This window comes from Salvelinus namaycush, chromosome 31, assembly GCF_016432855.1.
Source record: "Salvelinus namaycush isolate Seneca chromosome 31, SaNama_1.0, whole genome shotgun sequence".
NCBI classification, from domain to species: Eukaryota; Metazoa; Chordata; class Actinopteri; order Salmoniformes; family Salmonidae; genus Salvelinus; species Salvelinus namaycush.
The window spans coordinates 19,743,200-19,763,981 of NC_052337.1; the positions used below are offsets into that span (position 1 = coordinate 19,743,200).

Below are 20,782 nucleotides of genomic sequence, written 5' to 3' on the forward strand. Positions count from 1 at the left end.
CGTGATGTCACTCCCGGGGCTGAGAGCGAGGCGCGGTTATTTACCCGACCCGGGCCGTTAACGGGGCTCAGTCGGACAGGACGCCGAGCTAGTGGGTCTTTGTCAAAGGAAAAGTAACCTGCTACTATCGCTACAAAACAGAACAAGATCTAAACAACAAACGGGATGTGCAACAGATGGCCATTATTCAACCACTATTGAAGGGGAAAGGACGTTGTTATCCGTGAGTCATGGATAGAAAGTGGACCTAGGCGAGTTGCGCACAATCAGAAACTGGAAAAAACAATAGAGGAATAAATCAGTATCATGGTGATAATAGTTATGACATTATCACCATGTAATCAGTGAAGTGTTGACATTACCCTTTTTAGTTAAACGACTTTGACAGCACTCAAATTAACTATAAAGCATATATCCTATCAAACACCACGAAAGAAAAATGAAGGAATATGTTATTTTTTTATTCTACAATTGAATGAACTATTTTGATGTTTGTGGCTGAAGTCTTCTCGGACCCATCCCTTATCTGTTGACGATGACAGCTCAACGCGGGTCTCGTTTCGCCACTTTTGGACAGATGGAAGCTGAGGAACGCAGATTGTTGGATTACTTTTTACGTCTTTAAACTGAAGTCGCCGCTATTGCGTTATATGGTTACTCTACGAATATGAATAGCAACTTTTTAAAAGGCATTTTATCCGCTCAAGTATCATCCCGTGCGTCTCTGGGCCATGACTGACATCATTACGCTGGTGGGATTAGGGGTGTTCCGATTTCATGGTATAATTATGAATGTTTTACTTCAGTGAATTTAATTTACATCGAGCACGGTCTATGGATTGCCTGAATGACTATTACTGTTCGAAGGGCTATGTTTGAATGACACATTTTTTCAGCATTTGTTGAAGCAATTAATAATTTCCCCCAGAAGAATAACTATCCAAGCATCAGCGGTGTGTGTGTGAGATCAAATATATTTATTCATTTCATTGAATGATTGGATGAGATTATTATTTATTTTTCTTTCATTGAATATCCAATAACCATTTTGTGGATCTTTACTCACCTGAGTGTTGAAAAGAGACATGAAAAGAGAGTGCGTGACTGGAGGAGTAAAATGATCTGTTTTACACTGGACAACTTGTCAGTGTATTTGACAAAGCAGCACACGCTTTTTCTCTTTCTCTCATTTTAATTCAATCATCTCGTGCGTAAAGTTCTAAGGGGATGCCTCTTGAGCCCATCAGCCATGTCTCTGTTTCTGCGTTAGAGCCCCCCTCTTTGCTGCACTCTCACTGGACAACGAGTCTTCCTCAAGGGATTAAGGTAGCAGATAACAGAAACCTATATATACATTTTTTCACCTTCACTTTCACTCACTCCAAACATACTTCATGGTCCCCGTGAGTTTCTGAATTTTCTCCAATCTATGTGCTCCTGCTGGCGTCGCCATGGCTGCGGCCCCAAAAGTTACATGCCTGTCAGCGCCAGGGGTAAATGTGATTACCAACCTGAACCTCAGTGTCACCACCGGATCTGCCCCCTACAACCAGACAGCACTGCGAATCCCACCCTATTCCCCAGAGGCCACTGCGTTATTCGCAATGGCGATCACCCTCATGATGATCCTCACCATCGTCGGCAACATCTTGGTCATCATTGCAGTGCTCACTTCACGCTCACTCCATGGCCCACAGAACCTTTTCCTTGTCTCCCTGGCCGCAGCCGACATCCTAGTCGCTACCCTCATCATCCCCTTCTCACTGGCCAATGAGCTGCAGGGTTACTGGGCGTTCCGCTCACTGTGGTGTGAGATCTACCTGGCGTTGGACGTCTTCTTCTGCACGTCCTCCATTGCCCACCTGTGTGCCATCTCATTGGACCGCTACCTGTCCATCTCCCGGCCCGTGTCCTATGGCATCCAACGGACGCCAGCACGCATCAATGCGGCCATCGTGGTTGTCTGGCTTCTCTCGGCCGTCATCTCCTTCCCTCCTCTCCTCTCCCTGGATAAGAGCAAGGGAGGGGTGGAGGTGTGTGAGCTGAACAATGAGCGTTGGTATATTCTCTACTCCACCATTGGATCGTTCTTCGCCCCGTGTCTCATCATGATCGGGGTCTACATCAGGATCTACCAGATTGCCAAGCAACACACAAGATGTCTGCCAGGGGAGAAACCCAACCCTAACAAAACCCCTGGCAACATGTCTAGCAACCCTCCTAGCAACCCCACACCTCCCGCACCGGGACCTGTCATCATCCCCCAACCCAAGCCTCTCAGCCAACCACAGAACCACAAAGGGGAGGGAGGGAAAGCAGACAGACAATCTACGGACGCCGTACCTCTGAAGAGTCTCCCTGTCTCCTCCCCCTCGTCTCCTCCTCCCCAGAGTGAGACCCAGGCGAAGAGTCAACCCCAGACGTCTTTACCAAATCCTGTCCCCACCTCACCCCAGCCTACCTCACCCACCGTAGCGCTCTCCCTCACACTCCTCTCTCCAGATAGCCAACATGAGGAGACCCACAGACAGGGTGAGAGACAGGAGGAGAACCATAGAGACACCCCCAATGATGACAGCTTCAGCTCTGGCTCCGAGGCAGAGACGGGGGGAAGAGGAAAGGGAGGGAGAGGGGGAGGGAAAGGGACAGTTAAGAATAATGGAGGATCAAAGTCTGGAGGAGCACCTCCCTCTTCTCTGACCTCTCACAAGTTCAAAAATACTGTAGCCACACCCACAGGTACAGTGCTGGCCTCTGATAGGCCGGTGAAGCCACAGGCCACTCCCATGTCTCGGCGCAGGGCCATGGTAAACCGAGAGAAGCGCTTCACGTTTGTCCTGGCCGTGGTGATCGGAGTGTTTGTCATCTGTTGGTTCCCTTTCTTCTTCTCCTACTCGCTGAAGGCCATCTTTCCTGAGACCTGCTTGGTCCCTGCTCCCCTCTTCACGTTCTTCTTCTGGATCGGCTACTGCAACTCCTGTCTGAATCCCGTCATATACACCATCTTCAACCAGGACTTCAGGAAGGCCTTCAAGAAGATCCTCTGTAGGGACACCAAGGGGACGTTCTTCTAGTGTGGACACTATGTAAGGACACCAAGTGGATGTTCTTGTAGAGTGGATACTGTGTAAGGACATCAAGGGGATGTTCATGTAGAGTGTTTACTGTGTAAGGACATCAAGGGGATGTTCATGTAGAGTGTTTACTGTGTAAGGACATCAAGGGGATGTTCTTGTAGAGTGGATACTGTGTAAGGACATCAAGGGGATGTTCTTGTAGAGTGGATACTGTGTAAGGACATCAAGTGGATGTTCTTGTAGAGTGGATACTGTGTAAGGACATCAAGGGGATGTTCTTGTAGAGTGGATACTGTGTAAGGACATCAAGTGGATGTTCATGTAGAGTGTTTACTGTGTAAGGACATCAAGGGGATGTTCTTGTAGAGTGGATACTGTGTAAGGACATCAAGGGGATGTTCTTGTAGAGTGGATACTGTGTAAGGACATCAAGGGGATGTTCTTGTAGAGTGGATACTGTGTAAGGACATCAAGGGGATGTTCTTGTAGAGTGGATACTGTGTAAGGACATCAAGTGGATGTTCTTGTAGAGTGGATACTGTGTAAGGACATCAAGTGGATGTTCTTGTAGAGTGGATACTGTGTAAGGACATCAAGTGGATGTTCTTGTAGAGTGGATACTGTGTAAGGACATCAAGTGGATGTTCTTGTAGAGTGGATACTGTGTAAGGACATCAAGGGGATGTTCATGTAGAGTGTTTACTGTGTAAGGACATCAAGGGGATGTTCTTGTAGAGTGGATACTGTGTAAGGACATCAAGGGGATGTTCTTGTAGAGTGGATACTGTGTAAGGACATCAAGTGGATGTTCTTGTAGAGTGGATACTGTGTAAGGACATCAAGGGGATGTTCTTGTAGAGTGGATACTGTGTAAGGACATCAAGTGGATGTTCTTGTAGAGTGGATACAGATGTTACATGATTCTCTACATTGCTTGTTTTGCCACTGAAACTGAAATTAGGCAAACTATTCAAATCTTAGCAACCAGGAAATGGAGGAGCAATTTCTGCATATTGCACCTTTAAGACATTGTCAGCTATACTCTGGTCATTATTTGAACTGGCTAGCCAGCTAGCAATGAATCAAAACATTGTTTAGAAAATTGCTTTTAGTTACCTTGCTTGCTAGCTTGACATTTACTGAATTCATTTTTAAACTTTATTGGTGATAAAATAGGGAAGGAACTGTATGCTATATGGTGCACCGGGCTGCTGATTTTCTTTTTCATAACGACAACCGACAAGTTTGATGTTGGACGACAATAGAATGCTCATGCTGTCGCTACGACAATTTTCTACAGACATGTCAATAGACTGACCGTAAACCACCTTTAGCCTACATTTGAACATTACATCATGGCATTTAATTGAAGTATACTCGATTTTTGAAATGTTGCATTCTATTAAACTTTCTTTTATTGCGTAGTCAAATGGCCTACTATTTAGGACGTAAGTATTGGTATTCGTACACGGCCACTGTGTAGAGACACCAAGGGGACGTTTCTTCTAGAGTAGATACTGTGTAGAGACACCAATGGGACGTTTATTCTAGAGTAGATACTGTGTAGAGACACCAAGGGGACGTTTATTCTAGAGTAGATACTGTGTAGAGACACCAATGGGACGTTCTTGTAGAGTAGATACTGTGCAGAGACACCAAGGGGACGTTCTTCTAGAGTAGATACTGTGCAGAGACACCAAGGGGACGTTCTTCTAGAGTAGATACTGTGCAGAGACACCAATTGGACGTTCTTCTAGAGTAGATACTGTATAGAGACACCACGGTGACGTTCTTCTAGAGTAGATACTGTGCAGAGACACCAAGGCGACATTCTTCTAGAGTGGATACTGTGTAGAGAAACCAAGGGGACGTTCTTCTAGAGTAGATACTGTATAGAGACACCACGGTGACGTTCTTCTAGAGTAGATACTGTGCAGAGACACCAAGGGGACATTCTTCTAGAGTGGATACTGTGTAGAGAAACCAAGGGGACGTTCTTCTAGAGTGGATACTGTGTAGAGAAACCAAGGGGACATTCTTCTAGAGTGTATAATGTGTAGAGACACAAAGGGGACGTTCTTCTAGAGTGGATACTGTGTAGAGACACCAAGGGGACGTTCTTCTAGAGTAGATACTGTGTAGAGACACCAAAGGGACGATCTTCTAGAGGAGATACTGTGTAGAGACACCAAGGGGACATTCTTCTAGAGTAGATACTGTGTAGAGACACCAAGGGGACGATCTTCTAGAGTAGATACTGTGTAGAGACACCAAGGGGTTGTTCTTCTAGAGTAGGTACTGTGTAGAGACACCAAGAGGACTTACTGGATGTAATTTAAAGACAGATTTTAGTTTACCTGTGCAGGGAACCACAGACAAAGTTTTGAGTCTGTCCTTTGTTGAACATTTTGTTCGATCTGATAAGAAAAATGCTGAACTTAGTAATTCTGGAATAGATGAACGTGCTCTGATGTACACATTGAGGGGCAGTGGAAGAGGAGGAAGGTAATGCAATCTGTCTGAGAAAAAGCAAACACCTTTACAGCTTGTTTAGCGATTGGCACAAAACAGGGCCATCAGTCATGAGGACATGTTGCTCAAATGACAGTATCACACTGCTCTTGTTGTTCCTCTGTAATTGGCTCTGGTTAAGAGCGTCTGCTAAATGACTAAAATGTAAATATAGAATGAAAGGAAGGTTACGCTCTGTTGATTCTATTGGCTGGCTGGGTAACTGCTACCCAAAGCCATTACCTGTAGTCTTGTGACTGGCCACTATGAACTACAAGGACAGAGTGTGTCCATGATCAACTGGTACGGTCCACTGCAATGACACAAAGTGGGCAGGAGCATGTGCAGTAGAATGTGTTCCCAGAGTTCTCTGTGTTCTAGAACTTGTAGTGTGTGAAGGCAGTTCGTCCAGCTGTCCGGCCTCTGTCATAAACTCATACACTACGGAGGATGTCTTTTAAAGGAACCAACCAGATCTCAGGGTGTGTTGTTTTGAGAATCAGAAATGAACATTTATGTTTTTATATAAGTATGAAATTAATATAAACACATGAAAAGTTAAATATGAAATGTGTATGGAATGGGTTGTTGATGTGACCAAGGCCTCAGTAATGTAATTCATTGGGTTAGATATAGTCTGCAGGGAGGGGGTGGGTGTGGCAGATGGGGTCTTCCTGGGGCATACATCTACTAAATGAATATAGGGGAAACACTGGTGTGTGTGTAGTGTAGTGGCCTAAGGGTTTTACTGGAACAGAGGAAATCACTAATGTTTTTTTATATATATGAGATAAATTCACACTCTCTCTCTCTCTCTCTCTCTCTCTCTCTCTCTCTCTCTCTCTCTCTCTCTCTCTCTCTCTCTCTGTGTGCATGCAAGGTTTACAGAGTGCATGCCTATGAATACACATTCTCCAATTCTGTGTGAACCAACTAATCCATAATTATTTATTTATTTAGGCTGGAGTAATGTAAAAACATTGAATACATTCTAAATCTAAAGTGTACACTGAGTGTACAAAACATTAGGAACACCTGCTCTTTCCATGACATAGACTGACCAGGTGAATCCAGGTGAAAGCTACAGTATATGATCCCTTACTGTTAAATCCACTTCAATCAGTGTAGATGAAGGGGAGGAGACAGGTTAAAGAAGGATATTTAAGCCTTGAGACATGGATTGTGTATGTGTGCCATTCAGAGGGTGAATGGACAAGACAACAGTTTTAAGTGCCTTTGAACAGGGTATGGTAGTAGGTTCCAGGGGCACCGGTTAAGTGTGCTAAGAACTGCAACGCAGTTTCCCGTGTACATCAAGACTGGTCCACCAATCAAAGGACATCCAGCCAACTTGAAACAACTGTGGGAAGCATTGGAATCAACATGGGCAAGCATCCCTGTGGAACGATTTTGACACCTTGTAGAGTCCATGCCCTAACGAATTGAGGCTGTTCTGAGGGTAAAAGGGGGTGCAACTCAATATTAGGAAGGTGTTCCTAATGTTTTGTACACTCAGTGTACAGTATACCATATTTAGAAAAAACATTGTATTGACTGACTACATTTTGTAAACAAAAGACTGCAGGTCGCCTAGCAGTTAAAGCGTTGGGCCAGAGACCAAAAGGTTGTTAGTTCGAATCCCTGAGCCGACGAGGTGAAAAATCTGTTGATGTGCCCATGACCAAGGCACTTAACCCTAATTGCACCAGGTTTGCTGTTGATAATGGCAGACCGTTGCCATGACCCCACTTTCTGATGGTGTCTCAGGGACTGTTGGGATATGCAAAAAACACATTTCCAATTCACACATATTATTTCACCCATGTACATGTGTGAAATAGGACAAATATAAGCATCCACCAAATTATTATTAATGGGAAATTCAAAAAGAGAGTGACCTACAGGTAACTGCCAAAATACAATGCATTCAGAAAGTATTCAGACCACTTGACTTTCTCCACATTTTGTTACGTTAGAGCCTTATTCTAAAATTGATTAAATTACATTTTTCCTCATCAATCTACACACAATATCCCATATATATCCCACACAATATCCCATATCCCATGAAAAAGCGAAAACTTTTTTTTTTACATTTTTGCAAATTTATAAAAAATTCAAAACAGAAATACCTTATTTACATAATTATTCAGACCCTTTGTTATGAGACTTGAAATTGAGCTCAAATTGGACATAATTTGGAAAGGCACACACCTGTCTTAATAAGGTTGAACAATTGAACAAGCCAAGAGGTCGAAGGAATTGTCCGTAGAGATCCGAAACAGGATTGTGTCGAGGCACAGATCTGGGGAAGGGTACCAAAACATTTCTGCAGTATTGAAGATCCGCAAGAACACAGTGGCCTCCATAATTCTTAAATGGAAGAAGTTTGGAATCACCAAGACTCTTCCTAAAGCTGGCCGCCGGCCAAACTGAGCAATCAGGGGAGAAGGTCCTTGGTCAGGGAGGTGACCAAGAACCCGATGGTCACTCTGACAGAGGTCCAGAGTCCCTCTGTGGAGATGGGAGAACCTTCCAGAAGGACAACCATATCTGCAGAACTCCACCAATCAGGCCTTTATGGTAGGGTGGCCAGATGGAAGCCACTCCTCAGTAAAAGGCACATGACAACCCACTTGGAGTTTGCCAAAAGATACCTAAAGGACTCTCAGATCATGGGAAATAAGATTATCTTGTCTGATGAAACCAAGATTGGACTCTTTGGCCTTAATGCCAAGCTTCACGTCTGGAGAAAACCTGGCTCCATCTCTAAAGTGAAGCATGGTGGTGGCAGCATCATGCTGTGGGGATGTTTTTCAGAGGCAGGGACTGGGTGACCAGTCAGGATCGAGGGAAAGACAAATGGAGCAAAGTACAGAGAGATCATTGATGAAAACCTGCTCCAGAGCACTCAGGACCTCAGACTGGGGCAAAGGTTCACCTTCCAACAGGACAACTACCCTATGCACACAGCTAGGACAATGCAGGAGTGGCTTTGGGACACATCTCTGAATGTCCATGAGTGGCCCAGCCAGAGCCCAGACTTGAACCCGATCGAACATCTCTGGAGAGACTTGAAAATAGCTGTGCAGTGATGCTCCCCATCCAACCTGACAGAGCTTGAGAGCATCTGCAGAGAAGAATGGGAGAAACTCCCCAAATACATGTGTGACAAGCTTGTAGCGTCATAACCAAGAAGACTCGAGGCTGTAATCCCTGCCAAAGGGGCTTCAACAAAGTACTGAGTAAAGGTCTGAATACTTATGTAAATGTGATATTTCAGTTTTGTGTTTTCATACATTTGCAAAAAATTCTAAAAACCAGTTTTTGCTTTGTCATTAGGGGATCTTGTGTGTAGATCGATGAGGGGAAAAAACAATATAATCCAAAAAGTCAAAGGGTCTGAATACTTTCCGAATGCACTGTAAATGAAACACCAGCATTTTAATAGGGCGTTAGGCCACCACGAGCCGCCAGAGCAGCTTCAAAGAGCCTTGCCATAATGTAGATTCTACAATTGTCTGAAACTCTATTGGAAGGATGCGACACCATTCTTCCACGAGCAATTTGGTGTCTGCGTCCTGATGGTGGTGGAATACACTGTCACAAGCGCCACTCTAGAATATCCCATAAGTGTTCAATTGGGTTGGGATCCATTGACTGAGACGGCCATGGAATATCGTGAAATATCAGCAAGTAAAGCAGTCTACACCACTGAATCTTCTGCCAAACGTGCCCCAACAATTACCCCTGTTTCAAAGTCAAAAGATCTCCTCAATGTTATGTGTATGTGTAAATGTAAACAGTGTATGTGTGCATGTGGGCATGCCCGTGTGTGTCTGTTTGGACACAGTCCCATGATCGCCTTGCCAGTTGAAAGTGTGTATCTCACAGGATGTTTTTTTTATTTATTTTTTATTTAACCAGGTTACGTAATACATAGCTGCTGTCACATTCTAAACACAGCAGTGGTATGGAGCTCTTCAATGTCGTATAACACACAACTCCAACTCCCCAAGCACACTTCTATGTTATAACAAATACACGCCATGGGAGTCAACAACGTTCTGTATAGCCTCCTGTTATCTAAGTCTATTAGATGGAAGACTCCAGGCTGCCAAGAGGTTTGAACCTTTAAATCACAGGGTTGCTGGTTCAATCCCCATGCACTCCTGAAATTCCCTCTGAGACTAGATCACTCGGGACCCAAGGCTGCATTTAGAGTATGAGGTAAAAATGAAGACTCAATCACTTTGTGGTCCACTCAAGAACAGCACTAGACCCAGTGATGCTGCTCACTTTGAGGACTGTGTTTTTATTTGTTTTCAACATGAATAATACATTCCTGTTTATTTCTATTGTTCAGTTTTCTGTTTGTCTTCTCATTGCAGTTTCAATTTTCTATTGTGTTGTGATAGTTCCCTGTCTCTATAGATTGATGCAAAAGTTGTGTGGTGTCTCTGAGCACAAAACACAGAAACGGAACATCTTTGTGTGTGAGTATGTGTGTGTGATTCCAAGAACATATTCAAGGCAGGAACAAAGGAAAAGGACAATACAGAACCTTCCATCTCTATGGGTAACACAAACACACGCTCAAACATGCTCACACATGTATACGTGTTGTCCTTTCAGAGAAGGAGCATCCTTCATTGTCGTTCTTGTGTGTGAGTTTGTGTGTGTATATGTACGTTTGTGCATGCTTGCATATGTTCATTCCTGTTGTTCTTCTCCAGTCCTTGAAGGTGTTCTCCAGAGTAGGCGATAAGGCTCAGGTCTGCTGGGGTTTCTAAATAAATTCTCTTTGATTAAAGCAAATAACCCTGTTACCATGGTTATCAAGGGGAAGTGCTGCTTGGGGGTCCACTGTGACACACTTAAATGTCACTCCACATTACCGTGGAAACTAATGGGGGATAGAACAAGGTCTGGGAGCCTGGAACTGCCCTCTACATACACATGTGTGTGCCTATGCACGAATGCAAGTACGCAGGAAGAGCATCAACTTATCTATACCTCTGAATTCCAACATAGATCGATCTCAATCTACATTATTTGTAACAATCTGTGCAATTGAATAGACATCTTAATCCAAAGCAATGCAGGTATATCCTTTCTTAGACTTACTTGCCAATTCTATGGGAAACCCACATAATATTACCCAACCTCAGGTCAGGTCTTAAAGTAGCTGGTGTAACATCATTTTTTACCAGAGCGTCTTATAAAGGCTGGTGCCTCGGGGCTAACACTGCTGTGTCAGGGGCTCTGTAAGGCAGTTGTGAAAGGAACACTTTGGTTAATGTTGCTGTATTTCACACAAACACAAGTGCGAGTGCGCACACGCACACACACACACACACACATTTCTGCTGTTGTGTTGTGCTGTGTAGTCAGTCACGCTGTATTGTGTCATCCTCCTCTGAGCATCTCTCAGGAAAGTACTGTAATTGGGTTTGTTCAGCAGTTTTAAAGCCTGACTGCTTGTCATTCAGTTCCAGCCCAGTGCTCACAGGACTCAAATGTTGAGCAGTCGGAGATGTATTCACCACAGTGTTATGTCATACAGTGCTCCTTTGCTCTACTGACAAGGCAGGCAGGTATTGCTAGTGTATAGGGGAAGAGGAGTACCTGGGCTTGAACCAGCAACCCTGTGGTTATAGGGTAAACACATAAAGGTCCAGAACTCTTTGCAGAGGTTAAAGTACACTACTGGATGGACCACTATAGCATCTAGCGGATAGCCAGGGGCACACTCCAACACTCAGACATCATTTACAAACGAAGCATTTGTTTTCGTGAGTCTGCCAGATCAGAGGCAGTAGGGATGTCCAGGGATGTTCTCTTGATACGTGTGTGAATTGGACCATTTTCCTGTCAAAATGTAACAGGTACTTTTGGGTGTCAGGGAAAATGTTTGGAGTAGAAAGTACATTATTTTCTTTAGAAATGTAGTGAAGTAAAAGTAAGGCATCCCAAAAATATAAATAGTAAAGTACAGATACTACCAAAAACTACTTAAGTAGTACTTTAAAGTATTTTTACTTAAGTACTTTACACCACTGCTTGTGGGGACCTAAAATCCCCAAAAGTTCCCACAAAGATAGTAAAACAAGGAAAATTCTCCCCCGTGGGCACATGAAGACAAAGGCTATTTTAAGCTTAGGTTTTAGATTTAGGGTTACAATTAGGGTTAGGGTTAAACATGGGGTAAGTGTGTTAGTGGTTGGGTTTAGGGTTAGAAGTTTAGGTTAGGGTTACAGGTTAAGGTTAGGGTTATGGTAAGGTTTAGGTTTAGGTTTGAGGGAAAATAGGATTTTGAATGGAAATGAATGTTAGGTCCCCACGGGGATAGAAGAACATAACGTGTGTGTGAGTGTGTACATGAGCTATATGTTTTCAGTGCAGTGAATTCATTAATGATGAACCCTGTGATTGCTAGCTGCTGAGAATGATTCATCCAAAGAATTCAGTGAGTTTTGATAACTGATGTTTGATTACATTTACTACTGAGACAGCAACTCTCCCACTGGGCACAAACTGGTTGAATCAACGTTGTTTCAACGTAACATCATAGATTTCACCTGGATTGACCTGGTCACTATGTCATGGAAATAACAGGTGTTCTCCGTGTTTTGTATACTCAGTGTATATATGTTCTCAATAATGTAATAGTCTTGTTTAATACCCACTATATTTTTGGGAACATTTATAGATTGTACGACTATCTTTAGTTTTTCATGAGTGGAGCTACTACCATACAGATGTAGGAATCTATTTGAACAAACATAACACAATGGTCAATCTAAGTGCTGGGCGGTAGTGCTATAGGTTCAGGGGTGTGTCAGAAATGTTGTTGCTATTTTCACAAGCACAATTATCAGCACAGTTGCTGGCGTTGGCGTGAAAGGCCTGGGTCTTTAAGAATTAACAAGTTGTGGGTGTGTCGAGGCTTGGCCCCTCACTGGCCAATCAGACGAGCTCCATGGCTGAATATGCTGTTGCTTCAAGTTGTGTATTTACGGTATTTTATGTATTGCCTTGGAATCAACTCCAATTCCAATGTTAGTTCATTATAGTTTGTTAAACAGGTTATAGAAACACATGAACAAAATGTAGATCTATCCCATCTTTGCAAAATATGTTCACTTGAAACTGTTTGCAGTCCACGTTGTTCTTAGTAATTGCATGGCTTCAATGTGGAAATACATTATATATACAAAAGTATGTGGACACCTCTTAAAATTAGTAGAATTGGCTATTTCAGCCACACCCGTTGCTGACAGGTGTATAAAATTGAGCACACAGCCATGCAATCTCCATAGACAAACATTGGCAGTGAAATGGCCTTACTGGAGAGCTCAGTGACTTTCAACGTGCCACCGTCATAGGATGCCACCTTTCCAGCAAGTCAGTTTGTGGAATGTATGCCTTGCTAGAGCTACCACTGTCAACTGTAAGTGCTGTTATTGAGAAGTGGAAACGTATAGGAGCAGCAATGGCTCAGCCATGAAGTGGTAGACCACACAAGCTCACAGAATGGGACCGCCGAGTCCTGAAGCGCGTTGCAACACTTACTATTGGAAGCAAAGTCAGCAGCTTAATGAAATGGGTTTCCATGGCCGAGCAGCCGCACACAAGTCTAAGATCCTCATGTGCAATGCCAAGCATCGGCTGGAGTGGTGTAAAGCTTGCAGCCATTGGACTCTGGAGCATCGTTCTCTGGAGTTACGAATCACGTTTCACTATCTGGCAGTCCAACGGACGAATCTGGGTTTGGCGGATGCCCTGTCAGGAGAACACCACCTGCCCGAATGCATAGTGACAATTGGGAAGTTTAGTGGAAGAGGAATAATGGTCTGGGGATGTTGTTCATGGTTCGGGCTAGGCCCCTTAGTTCCAGTGAAGGGAAATCTTTAAGTGGAAACATTTAGTGGAAAGTCTTCCCAGAAGAGTGGAAGCTATTATAGCACCAAAGTGGGGACCAACTCCATATTAATGCCCATGATATTGGAATGAGATGTTTGACGAACAGGTGTCCACATACTTTTGGTCATGTAGTGTATATATACTCAACAAAAATATAAACATGTCAAGTGTTGGTCCCATGTTTCATGAGCTGAAATAAAAGATCCCAGAAATGTTCCATACACACAAATATTTTATTTCTAAAAATGTTGTGCACAGATTTGTTTCCATCCCTGTTAGTGAGGATTTCTCCTTCACCAAGATAATCCATCCACCTGACAGGTGTGGCATATCAACAAGCTGATTAAACAGCCTGATCATTACACAGGTGCACCTTGTGTTGGGGACAATAAAAGGCCACACTAAACTGTGCAGTTTTGTCACACAGCACAATGCCACAGATGTCTCGTCGTTTTAGAGACCATGTGTAACCATGCCATCCGCAGACCCATGTAACCATGTCAGCCCAAGACCTCCACATCCAGCTTCTTTACCTGAGGGATCGTCTGAGACCAGCTGCCCGGACAGCTGATAAAATTGAGTAGTATTTCTGTCTGTAATAAAGCCCTTTTTTGGGTAAAACCCATTGTAAATGGCAGGGCCTGGCTCTCCAGTGGGTGGGCCTGGCTCCCTATGCCCTCGCAGGCACACCCATGGCTGTGCCCATGCCCAGTCACATGAAATCCATAGATTATGGCCTAATTAATTTATTTCAATTGACTGATTTTCTTATATGAACTGTAACCCAGTGAAATTGTTGTATGTTGTGTTTATATTTTTATTCAGTAAATACATAGCATTCACACTGATAAAGGGGCTAGGCCTACTGTAAATTGGATTATGGCTAAGCATGGACATGTCAAACGTTGTCAATAATAAACAAGATTAAATTAATTATTGATAAGGCCTAAAAAGAGAGTGAATAATTCTAATCAAATTCTAAACACAACGATCCAATATGAAGAGAAAGGGAGGATGTACCTCACCGTTATACTGCTCCCAAATAGAATGTTTGGTATACATTTTCAAACCATCTTACAGATCGCATTCACACTTCTCCAGAAGTTGCATTGCATGCGCGCCACGGATGTTCTTACCAAGCCAGGACAGTTAATCATTCTAATAAGTTTTGTGTTAATTAAATTAAATGAAAAATAAACAATTGTTACAGGAAAATATCTTCTAAATACGAGGTTCACCTGTATTTGCCGAGGTTCTCATCTTTCCATTTCTCGTTTCATGATGGGCATGGACACATGTAGCCTACATCATGGAGGGGGTTTTACTCACGTTCAAAGCACGGCTAAAATATCGTAGGCTGCCTACAATACCAGGTAAAAAGGGAACGTCAGCTGACTGTTTTGCTCCTCTCCAACTTAGATTTTAAAACTGAAAGCTTTGGTGAGTAAGATGTATTTCTTTATCAATGGTCTTGACTAGCCTACTTGATTACATTGGGCAATACAAAAAGAATAGAGCCTTCATTGAGAGGAGGATAGACTATGCTTGGTTTTTAATCAAATAAAGCGAAATGGGGAAAACATTACTGTTTTATGTTTCTAAATATGAAGTATAAAGACACGAAAAGCACATTTTGTTCCACACTCTTAGAAACAAAGGTGATATCTAGAACCCTTTGAAGAACCCTTTTCGTTCCAGGTAAAAGCCTTTTGGGTTTCCACGTAGAACCCTTATTACAGAAGGTTCTACATGGAACTCAAAAGGGTTCTACCTGGAACCAACAATAGTTATTCTATGGGGACAGCTGAAGAACCCTTTTGGAACACCTTTTTCTAAAAGTGCATGCACATATGGGCAGTGTGTGTCACAGCTGTATAGGCTGCGTTTCCGCTATCAAAATTCATGCCTTAACCAACTGCTTTTGGTTGGTCTCAAATATCCCTATCAGCGCTGCCTGAAATGAGCACTTTGGATCACGTTTTTAAGATATTTCCAACATTTACTTTTACTTCCTAAGACAATAATGTACTTTACACTCCATACATTTTCCCTCACACCCATGTTGAATGCTTAACAGGAAAGTAAAATGGTCAAATTCACGCATTTATCAAGAAAACACCCCCAGTCATCCTTACTGCCTCGTGGACTCCCTAAACACAAATGCTTAGTTTGAGTGTGCCCCTGGCAATCTGAAAATTAAAAAAAACAAGAAAATCATGCCATCTGCTTTGCTTCATATAAGGAATTTGAAATATTATTTTTCTTTGACTTTTTATGCTGAAGTATATTTTAGCAAATACATCTACATTTGATATTTATGGATATTTAAAACCACATACTTTTAGACTATTACTCAAGTAATATTTTACTGGGTTACTTTCATTTTTACTTGAGTCATTTTCTATTAAAGTATCTTTACTTTTACTCAATTATGACAATTGGGTACTTTTTTCAACACTGGATATAAGGCGGGTAAATTGAAGAATCTGGCGTTAAAGCTGGAAAATGCCAGTGCGCCAGTTTTTACATGACAAAATTGCATTTGACACTAGCATCGCTTTTACGCCAGCCGTATTGTCGCTGCAAAATAATCCTGCAGAAACAGAATTTGAACATTTAGTCCATATGTTGCTTGATCGGTGGTTAGGTTATTAGCTGGACAAAATTAGACTACATGAAAAGTGCATTACTGTTAAACTAACCACGTGTTAGAGCGGGTTGTCAGTGAATTTATGCATATCACAAAGCTTATCTGCGTTTCCTGTTAATGCATATCACAAAGCTTATCTGCGTTTCCTGTTAATGCATATCACAAAGCTTATCTGCATTTCCTGCGGTACAAGAAAATTCTCAGCAACCCTTTAACCACCCATTTGTTATTCCATCATCGTGATGTTATCTGTGTTTCTTTACCACGTCTGCTAGCTCAGCTCTGGCACTTCAGTCCCCCAGCAACTCAGAGCAAACCAGATCCTATCATTGCCAGGGTACAGCTAGGTGTTTTTTTGTGATTTATAGTGAAACATGTGCAGGTTGATGTGTATTGTCATGAATCCTGCCCTGGAGGCAGAACTAAGTGATGTATGCTAGATGGGCCAGCTGCAAAGTCAAAGTGGCTTTATTGTAGGAATTATGAGGCATGTGATTCCATGTAATCTCAAGTGTCATCTATGAGAATCTGATTCATAACATTACTATCACCCATGGCTGATGTCATGAAGATCTTCAGGGCATTCCATTTTACTGGGTTCTTGGTAGTCAGAGAGAGAGAGAGAGAGAGAGAGAGAGAGAGAGAGAGAGAGAGAGAGAGAGAGAGAGAGAGAGAGAGAGAGAGAGCAAAGGGAGAGAGCAAAGAGAGAGAGAAGAGAGAGCAAATGGAGAGAGCAAAGAGAGAGAGAGAGCAAAGAGAGAGAGAGAAAGAGAGCAGAGAGAGCAAAGAGGGAGAGAGAGCAAATAGAGAGAAAGAGAGAGCAAAGAGAGAGAGAGAGAGCAAAGAGAGAGAGAGCAAAGAGAGAGAGAGAGAGAGACAGTGAGTCTTGCCAGTCCTCTAATTTAATATCATGGGCAGGGCTAATACTGTCATACTCTTTGTAGATCACCATTAATATCAATAGAACATATACACTGAGTACATTAAGTACACCTGCTCTTTCCATTACATATATTGACCAGGTAAATCAAGGTGAATCAAGGAATCTATGGTCCATTATTGGTGTCACTTGTTAAATCCACTTCAATCAGTGTATATGACGGGAAGGAGGCAGGTTAAAGTAGTATTTTTAAGTCTTGAGACAATTGAGACATGGATTGTGTATGTGTGCCATTCAGAGGCTGAATGGGAAACACAACATTTTGAAGTGCCTTTGAACTGGGTATTATAGTAGGTGCCAGGGCCGTGTGTTAAGAACTGCAATGCTGCTGTTTTTCTCTTCTCACACTCAACAGTTTCATGTGTGTATCAAGAATGGTCCTCCACCCAAAGGACATTCAGCCAACTTGACACAACTGTGGGGAGCATTGGAGTCAACCTGGGCCAGCATCCCAGTGGAACACTTATTCTTATCTCTTACATTTTTAGGTATATTCTTAAAACGTCACTGTTGGTTAGGGGCTTGTAAGTAAGCATAAGGTCTACACCTGTTGTATTCGGTGCATGTGACAAATAACATTTGATTTGATTTGATACATCCTTGCATGTGACACTGTTCAATCCACGATTGTCACAGCAAACCTTACACTGCCTGTCACGTCTACTCCCGCTCCTCCCCTCCGGCGTTCAACGTCGTCGGTATACTAACCACCGGTCCTGGGATTAATCATTACGCACACCTGCACATCATCATGATACTCACCTGGACTCCATCACCTTCCTGATTACCTCCCCTATATCTGTCACTCCCTTTGGTTCTTTCCTCAGTCGGTATTGTTCCTGTGTTTATGCGTAGACGCTACTGTTATGGTGTCTCGTTTCATTTTTGTTGTTTAATTAAACGTTGCACCTGCTTCTCGACTCAGCGTCTCCGTTACACTGCCATCCTTCTTAATGGTCACTGCAGGTGATGCTCACATGGGCTGTGGGTCTTCTTGAGGATTGCCTGGTAAACCTGAGGGGAGATGCATCAGCTGCATGATTGGCTGTGCATCCCCTGTCTATATCCGATGCTTGACCTGGTCTGTGTAGCCAAAATTGTTGTCTGTATTGGAGAACATGTCACAGCTGCTCTGGAGCAACTGAATTAACTGACTCCTCTGTTGGTTCATTAAGTGCTCAAAGTCCACATCCACAGAGACCGGAAGATACTGGACTTGACTGTACATAAGACTGGTTGGGTCTGCCTCTTCATGGGCTGACCGATGAACATGCACCGCAATTTCTTGTTCTTCAAACACTGCAAAATCTGGGGGCAAATCTCTGCAGGCCTGCTTATCTCAACCATTCTGGCTCGTGGATGCAAGTGTACACTAGGTAACACATATCATATTCAGTGCTGACTTTTCCCAGACATTTGCAATCATGGTAAACACTCGGCTCAAGTGTAGATTACCTGACAAAATCTGTTATAGTCCGCTGCTCTATAACGCGCATTGGATTGAGTCCAATCGTCTTTCTCTGAAAACCATGATTTTGTTCAAGAGGTTTTCTCGATCTTCTCCCTCATTGAATCTACAATAGAGACACCACTGACCCACCCCCACCCCTGAAAAAAAGATCAGCATCAGAAGACCACACTATAATCACTGTCATTGCCCACATAGCTCCTACATTGTGTGTCTGTCTCTCAGTGCTGTATGTGGGTGCTGTGATGTCTGTCTCCTACGTGGGCTGCCATTATGTTTCTGTTTCCTTGTCATAGTGAATTGTCCCTATTGGGGTGGTGCAACTGTATGAGCCTGATGAGCCATCATGGGGCTTGTATGACTTCTGCTACCTGGGAGCTATACTGTCTCAGTGGCTCTTTAAGCAGTGTTAAAGTCATTTGGTGAACAGTTAGAGCAGAGAATCATTTGAGTCTCATTTGTGCTTCTCCCTAGCGTACAACCTTTTTTGCCTGCTGTTTTCAGTTATTCTCCTTCTCTAAAGGGGGTAGAGTGTTCATTTCCTCAAAACACACACACACACCACAATGCAGGCTACATAAATGAGATTCCTAACATTTCAACAGTGGCATGGCTCCAATACAAAAGTAATCGACTGGCGTCACCATGTGAGAGGTATATAGTAGTTATGTCTGCTACAGACCATTACAGTCATAGTTATAGCTGCCTGTAATATATACAGTGGACAGTAGCTGTTCAGGTATGGACCACTTAAGTTATAGTTATAGCCGCCACCCCCGCCACACACACATACACACACACACTGTGGTACCGTAACCATATCAGGATACAAGCAGTGCTCTGTGTTCTACGTAACTTCACCACATTCTTCAGTAAGTGTGTCAGGCTGGGGATGAAGGATTCTGAATGTGTGTGTTTGGAGGATGTTGGATTAAAATTATATCAAATCAAATTTTATTTGTCACATGCGCCTCATACAACAGTGTTCACCTTACAGTGAAATGCTTACTTTACAAGCCCTTATGCAACAATACAGTTTAAGAATTTTTTACATTTTTATTTTTTTATTTCACCTTTATTTAACCAGGTAGGCTAGTATAGAACAAGTTCTCATTTACAACTGCGACCTGGCCAAGATAAAGCAAAGCAGTGCGACACAAACAACAACACAGAGTTACACATGGAATAAACAAACATACAGTCAATAACACAATAGATGAAAGTCTATATACAGTGTGTGCAAATGAGGTAAGATAAGGGAGGTAAGGCAGTAAATAGGTCATAGTGGCGAAATAATTACAGTTTAGCAATTTAACACTGGAGTGATAGATGTGCAGAAGATGAATGTGCAAGTATAGATACTGGGGTGCAAAGGAGAAGAAGAAAAAAAATAACAGTATGGGGATGAGGTAGTTGGATGGGCTATTTACAGATGGGCTATGTACAGGTGCAGTGATCTGTGAGCTGCTCTGACAGCTGGTGCTTAAAGTTAGTGAGGGCGATATGAGTCTCCAGCTTCAGTGATTTTTGCAATTCGTTCCAGTCATTGGCAGCAGAGAACTGGAAGGAAAGGCGGCCAAAGGAGGAATTGGCTTTGGGGGTAACCAGTGAAATATACCTGCTGGAGTGCGTGCTATGGGTGGGTGCTGCTATTGTGACCAGTGAGCTAATAAGATAAGGCGGGGCTTTACCTAGCAAAGACTTATAGATGACCTGGAGCCAGTGGGTTTGGCAACGAATATGAAGCGAGGACCAGCCAACGAGAGCATACAGGTCGCAGTGGTGGGTAGAATATGGGGCTTTGGTGACAAAACGGACGGCACTGTGATAGACTGCATCCAATTAGCTGAGTAGAGTGTTGGAGGCTATTTTGTAAATGACATCGCCGAAGTCATGGATCGGTAGGATAGTCAGTTTTACGAGGGTATGTTTGGCAGCATGAGTGAAAGATGCTTTGTTGCGAAATAGGAAGCCAATTCTAGATTTAATTTTGTATTGGAGATGCTTAACATAAATCTTCAATAATGTTTCAACCGGAGAATTCCTTTGGCTTTAGAAATGCAATGGAATGCAGGTCGCTCTCACGGCCATTAGCGTGACCAGCTCATGGCACTCTGCCAGACATCTGGTTGAAACAGCTCTCATTCTCTCCTCCTTCACAGTAGAAGCCTCAAACAAGGTTCTAAAGACTTTTGACATCTAGTGGAAGC

General features: G+C 43.0%; 2 protein-coding genes across 2 annotated transcripts in view; one reads left to right on the forward strand and one right to left on the reverse strand.

The window, feature by feature from the left end:
* Nucleotides 1–1,451: 1,451 nt before the first annotated feature.
* Nucleotides 1,452–3,074, forward strand: LOC120025503 (alpha-2B adrenergic receptor-like). Its single transcript, XM_038970070.1, has one exon. The coding sequence runs from the start codon at nt 1,452–1,454 to the stop codon at nt 3,072–3,074; it is 1,623 nt and encodes a 540-aa protein (XP_038825998.1).
* A 2,810-nt stretch (nt 3,075–5,884) lies between these two features.
* The window catches only part of LOC120025504 (WD repeat domain phosphoinositide-interacting protein 4-like), a 61,360-nt gene continuing 46,462 nt past the window's right edge, over nt 5,885–20,782 (reverse strand). Inside the window, exon 10 of the mRNA XM_038970071.1 lies at nt 5,885–5,901. Coding sequence (XP_038825999.1) covers nt 5,885–5,901 — 17 coding nt within the window. The remainder of the gene's footprint in view (nt 5,902–20,782) is intronic.

Bases quoted from the DNA above. Each gene is read 5' to 3' on its own strand.
- LOC120025503 (XM_038970070.1), top strand. From the start codon at position 1,452: ATGGCTGCGGCCCCAAAAGTTACATGCCTGTCAGCGCCAGGGGTAAAT.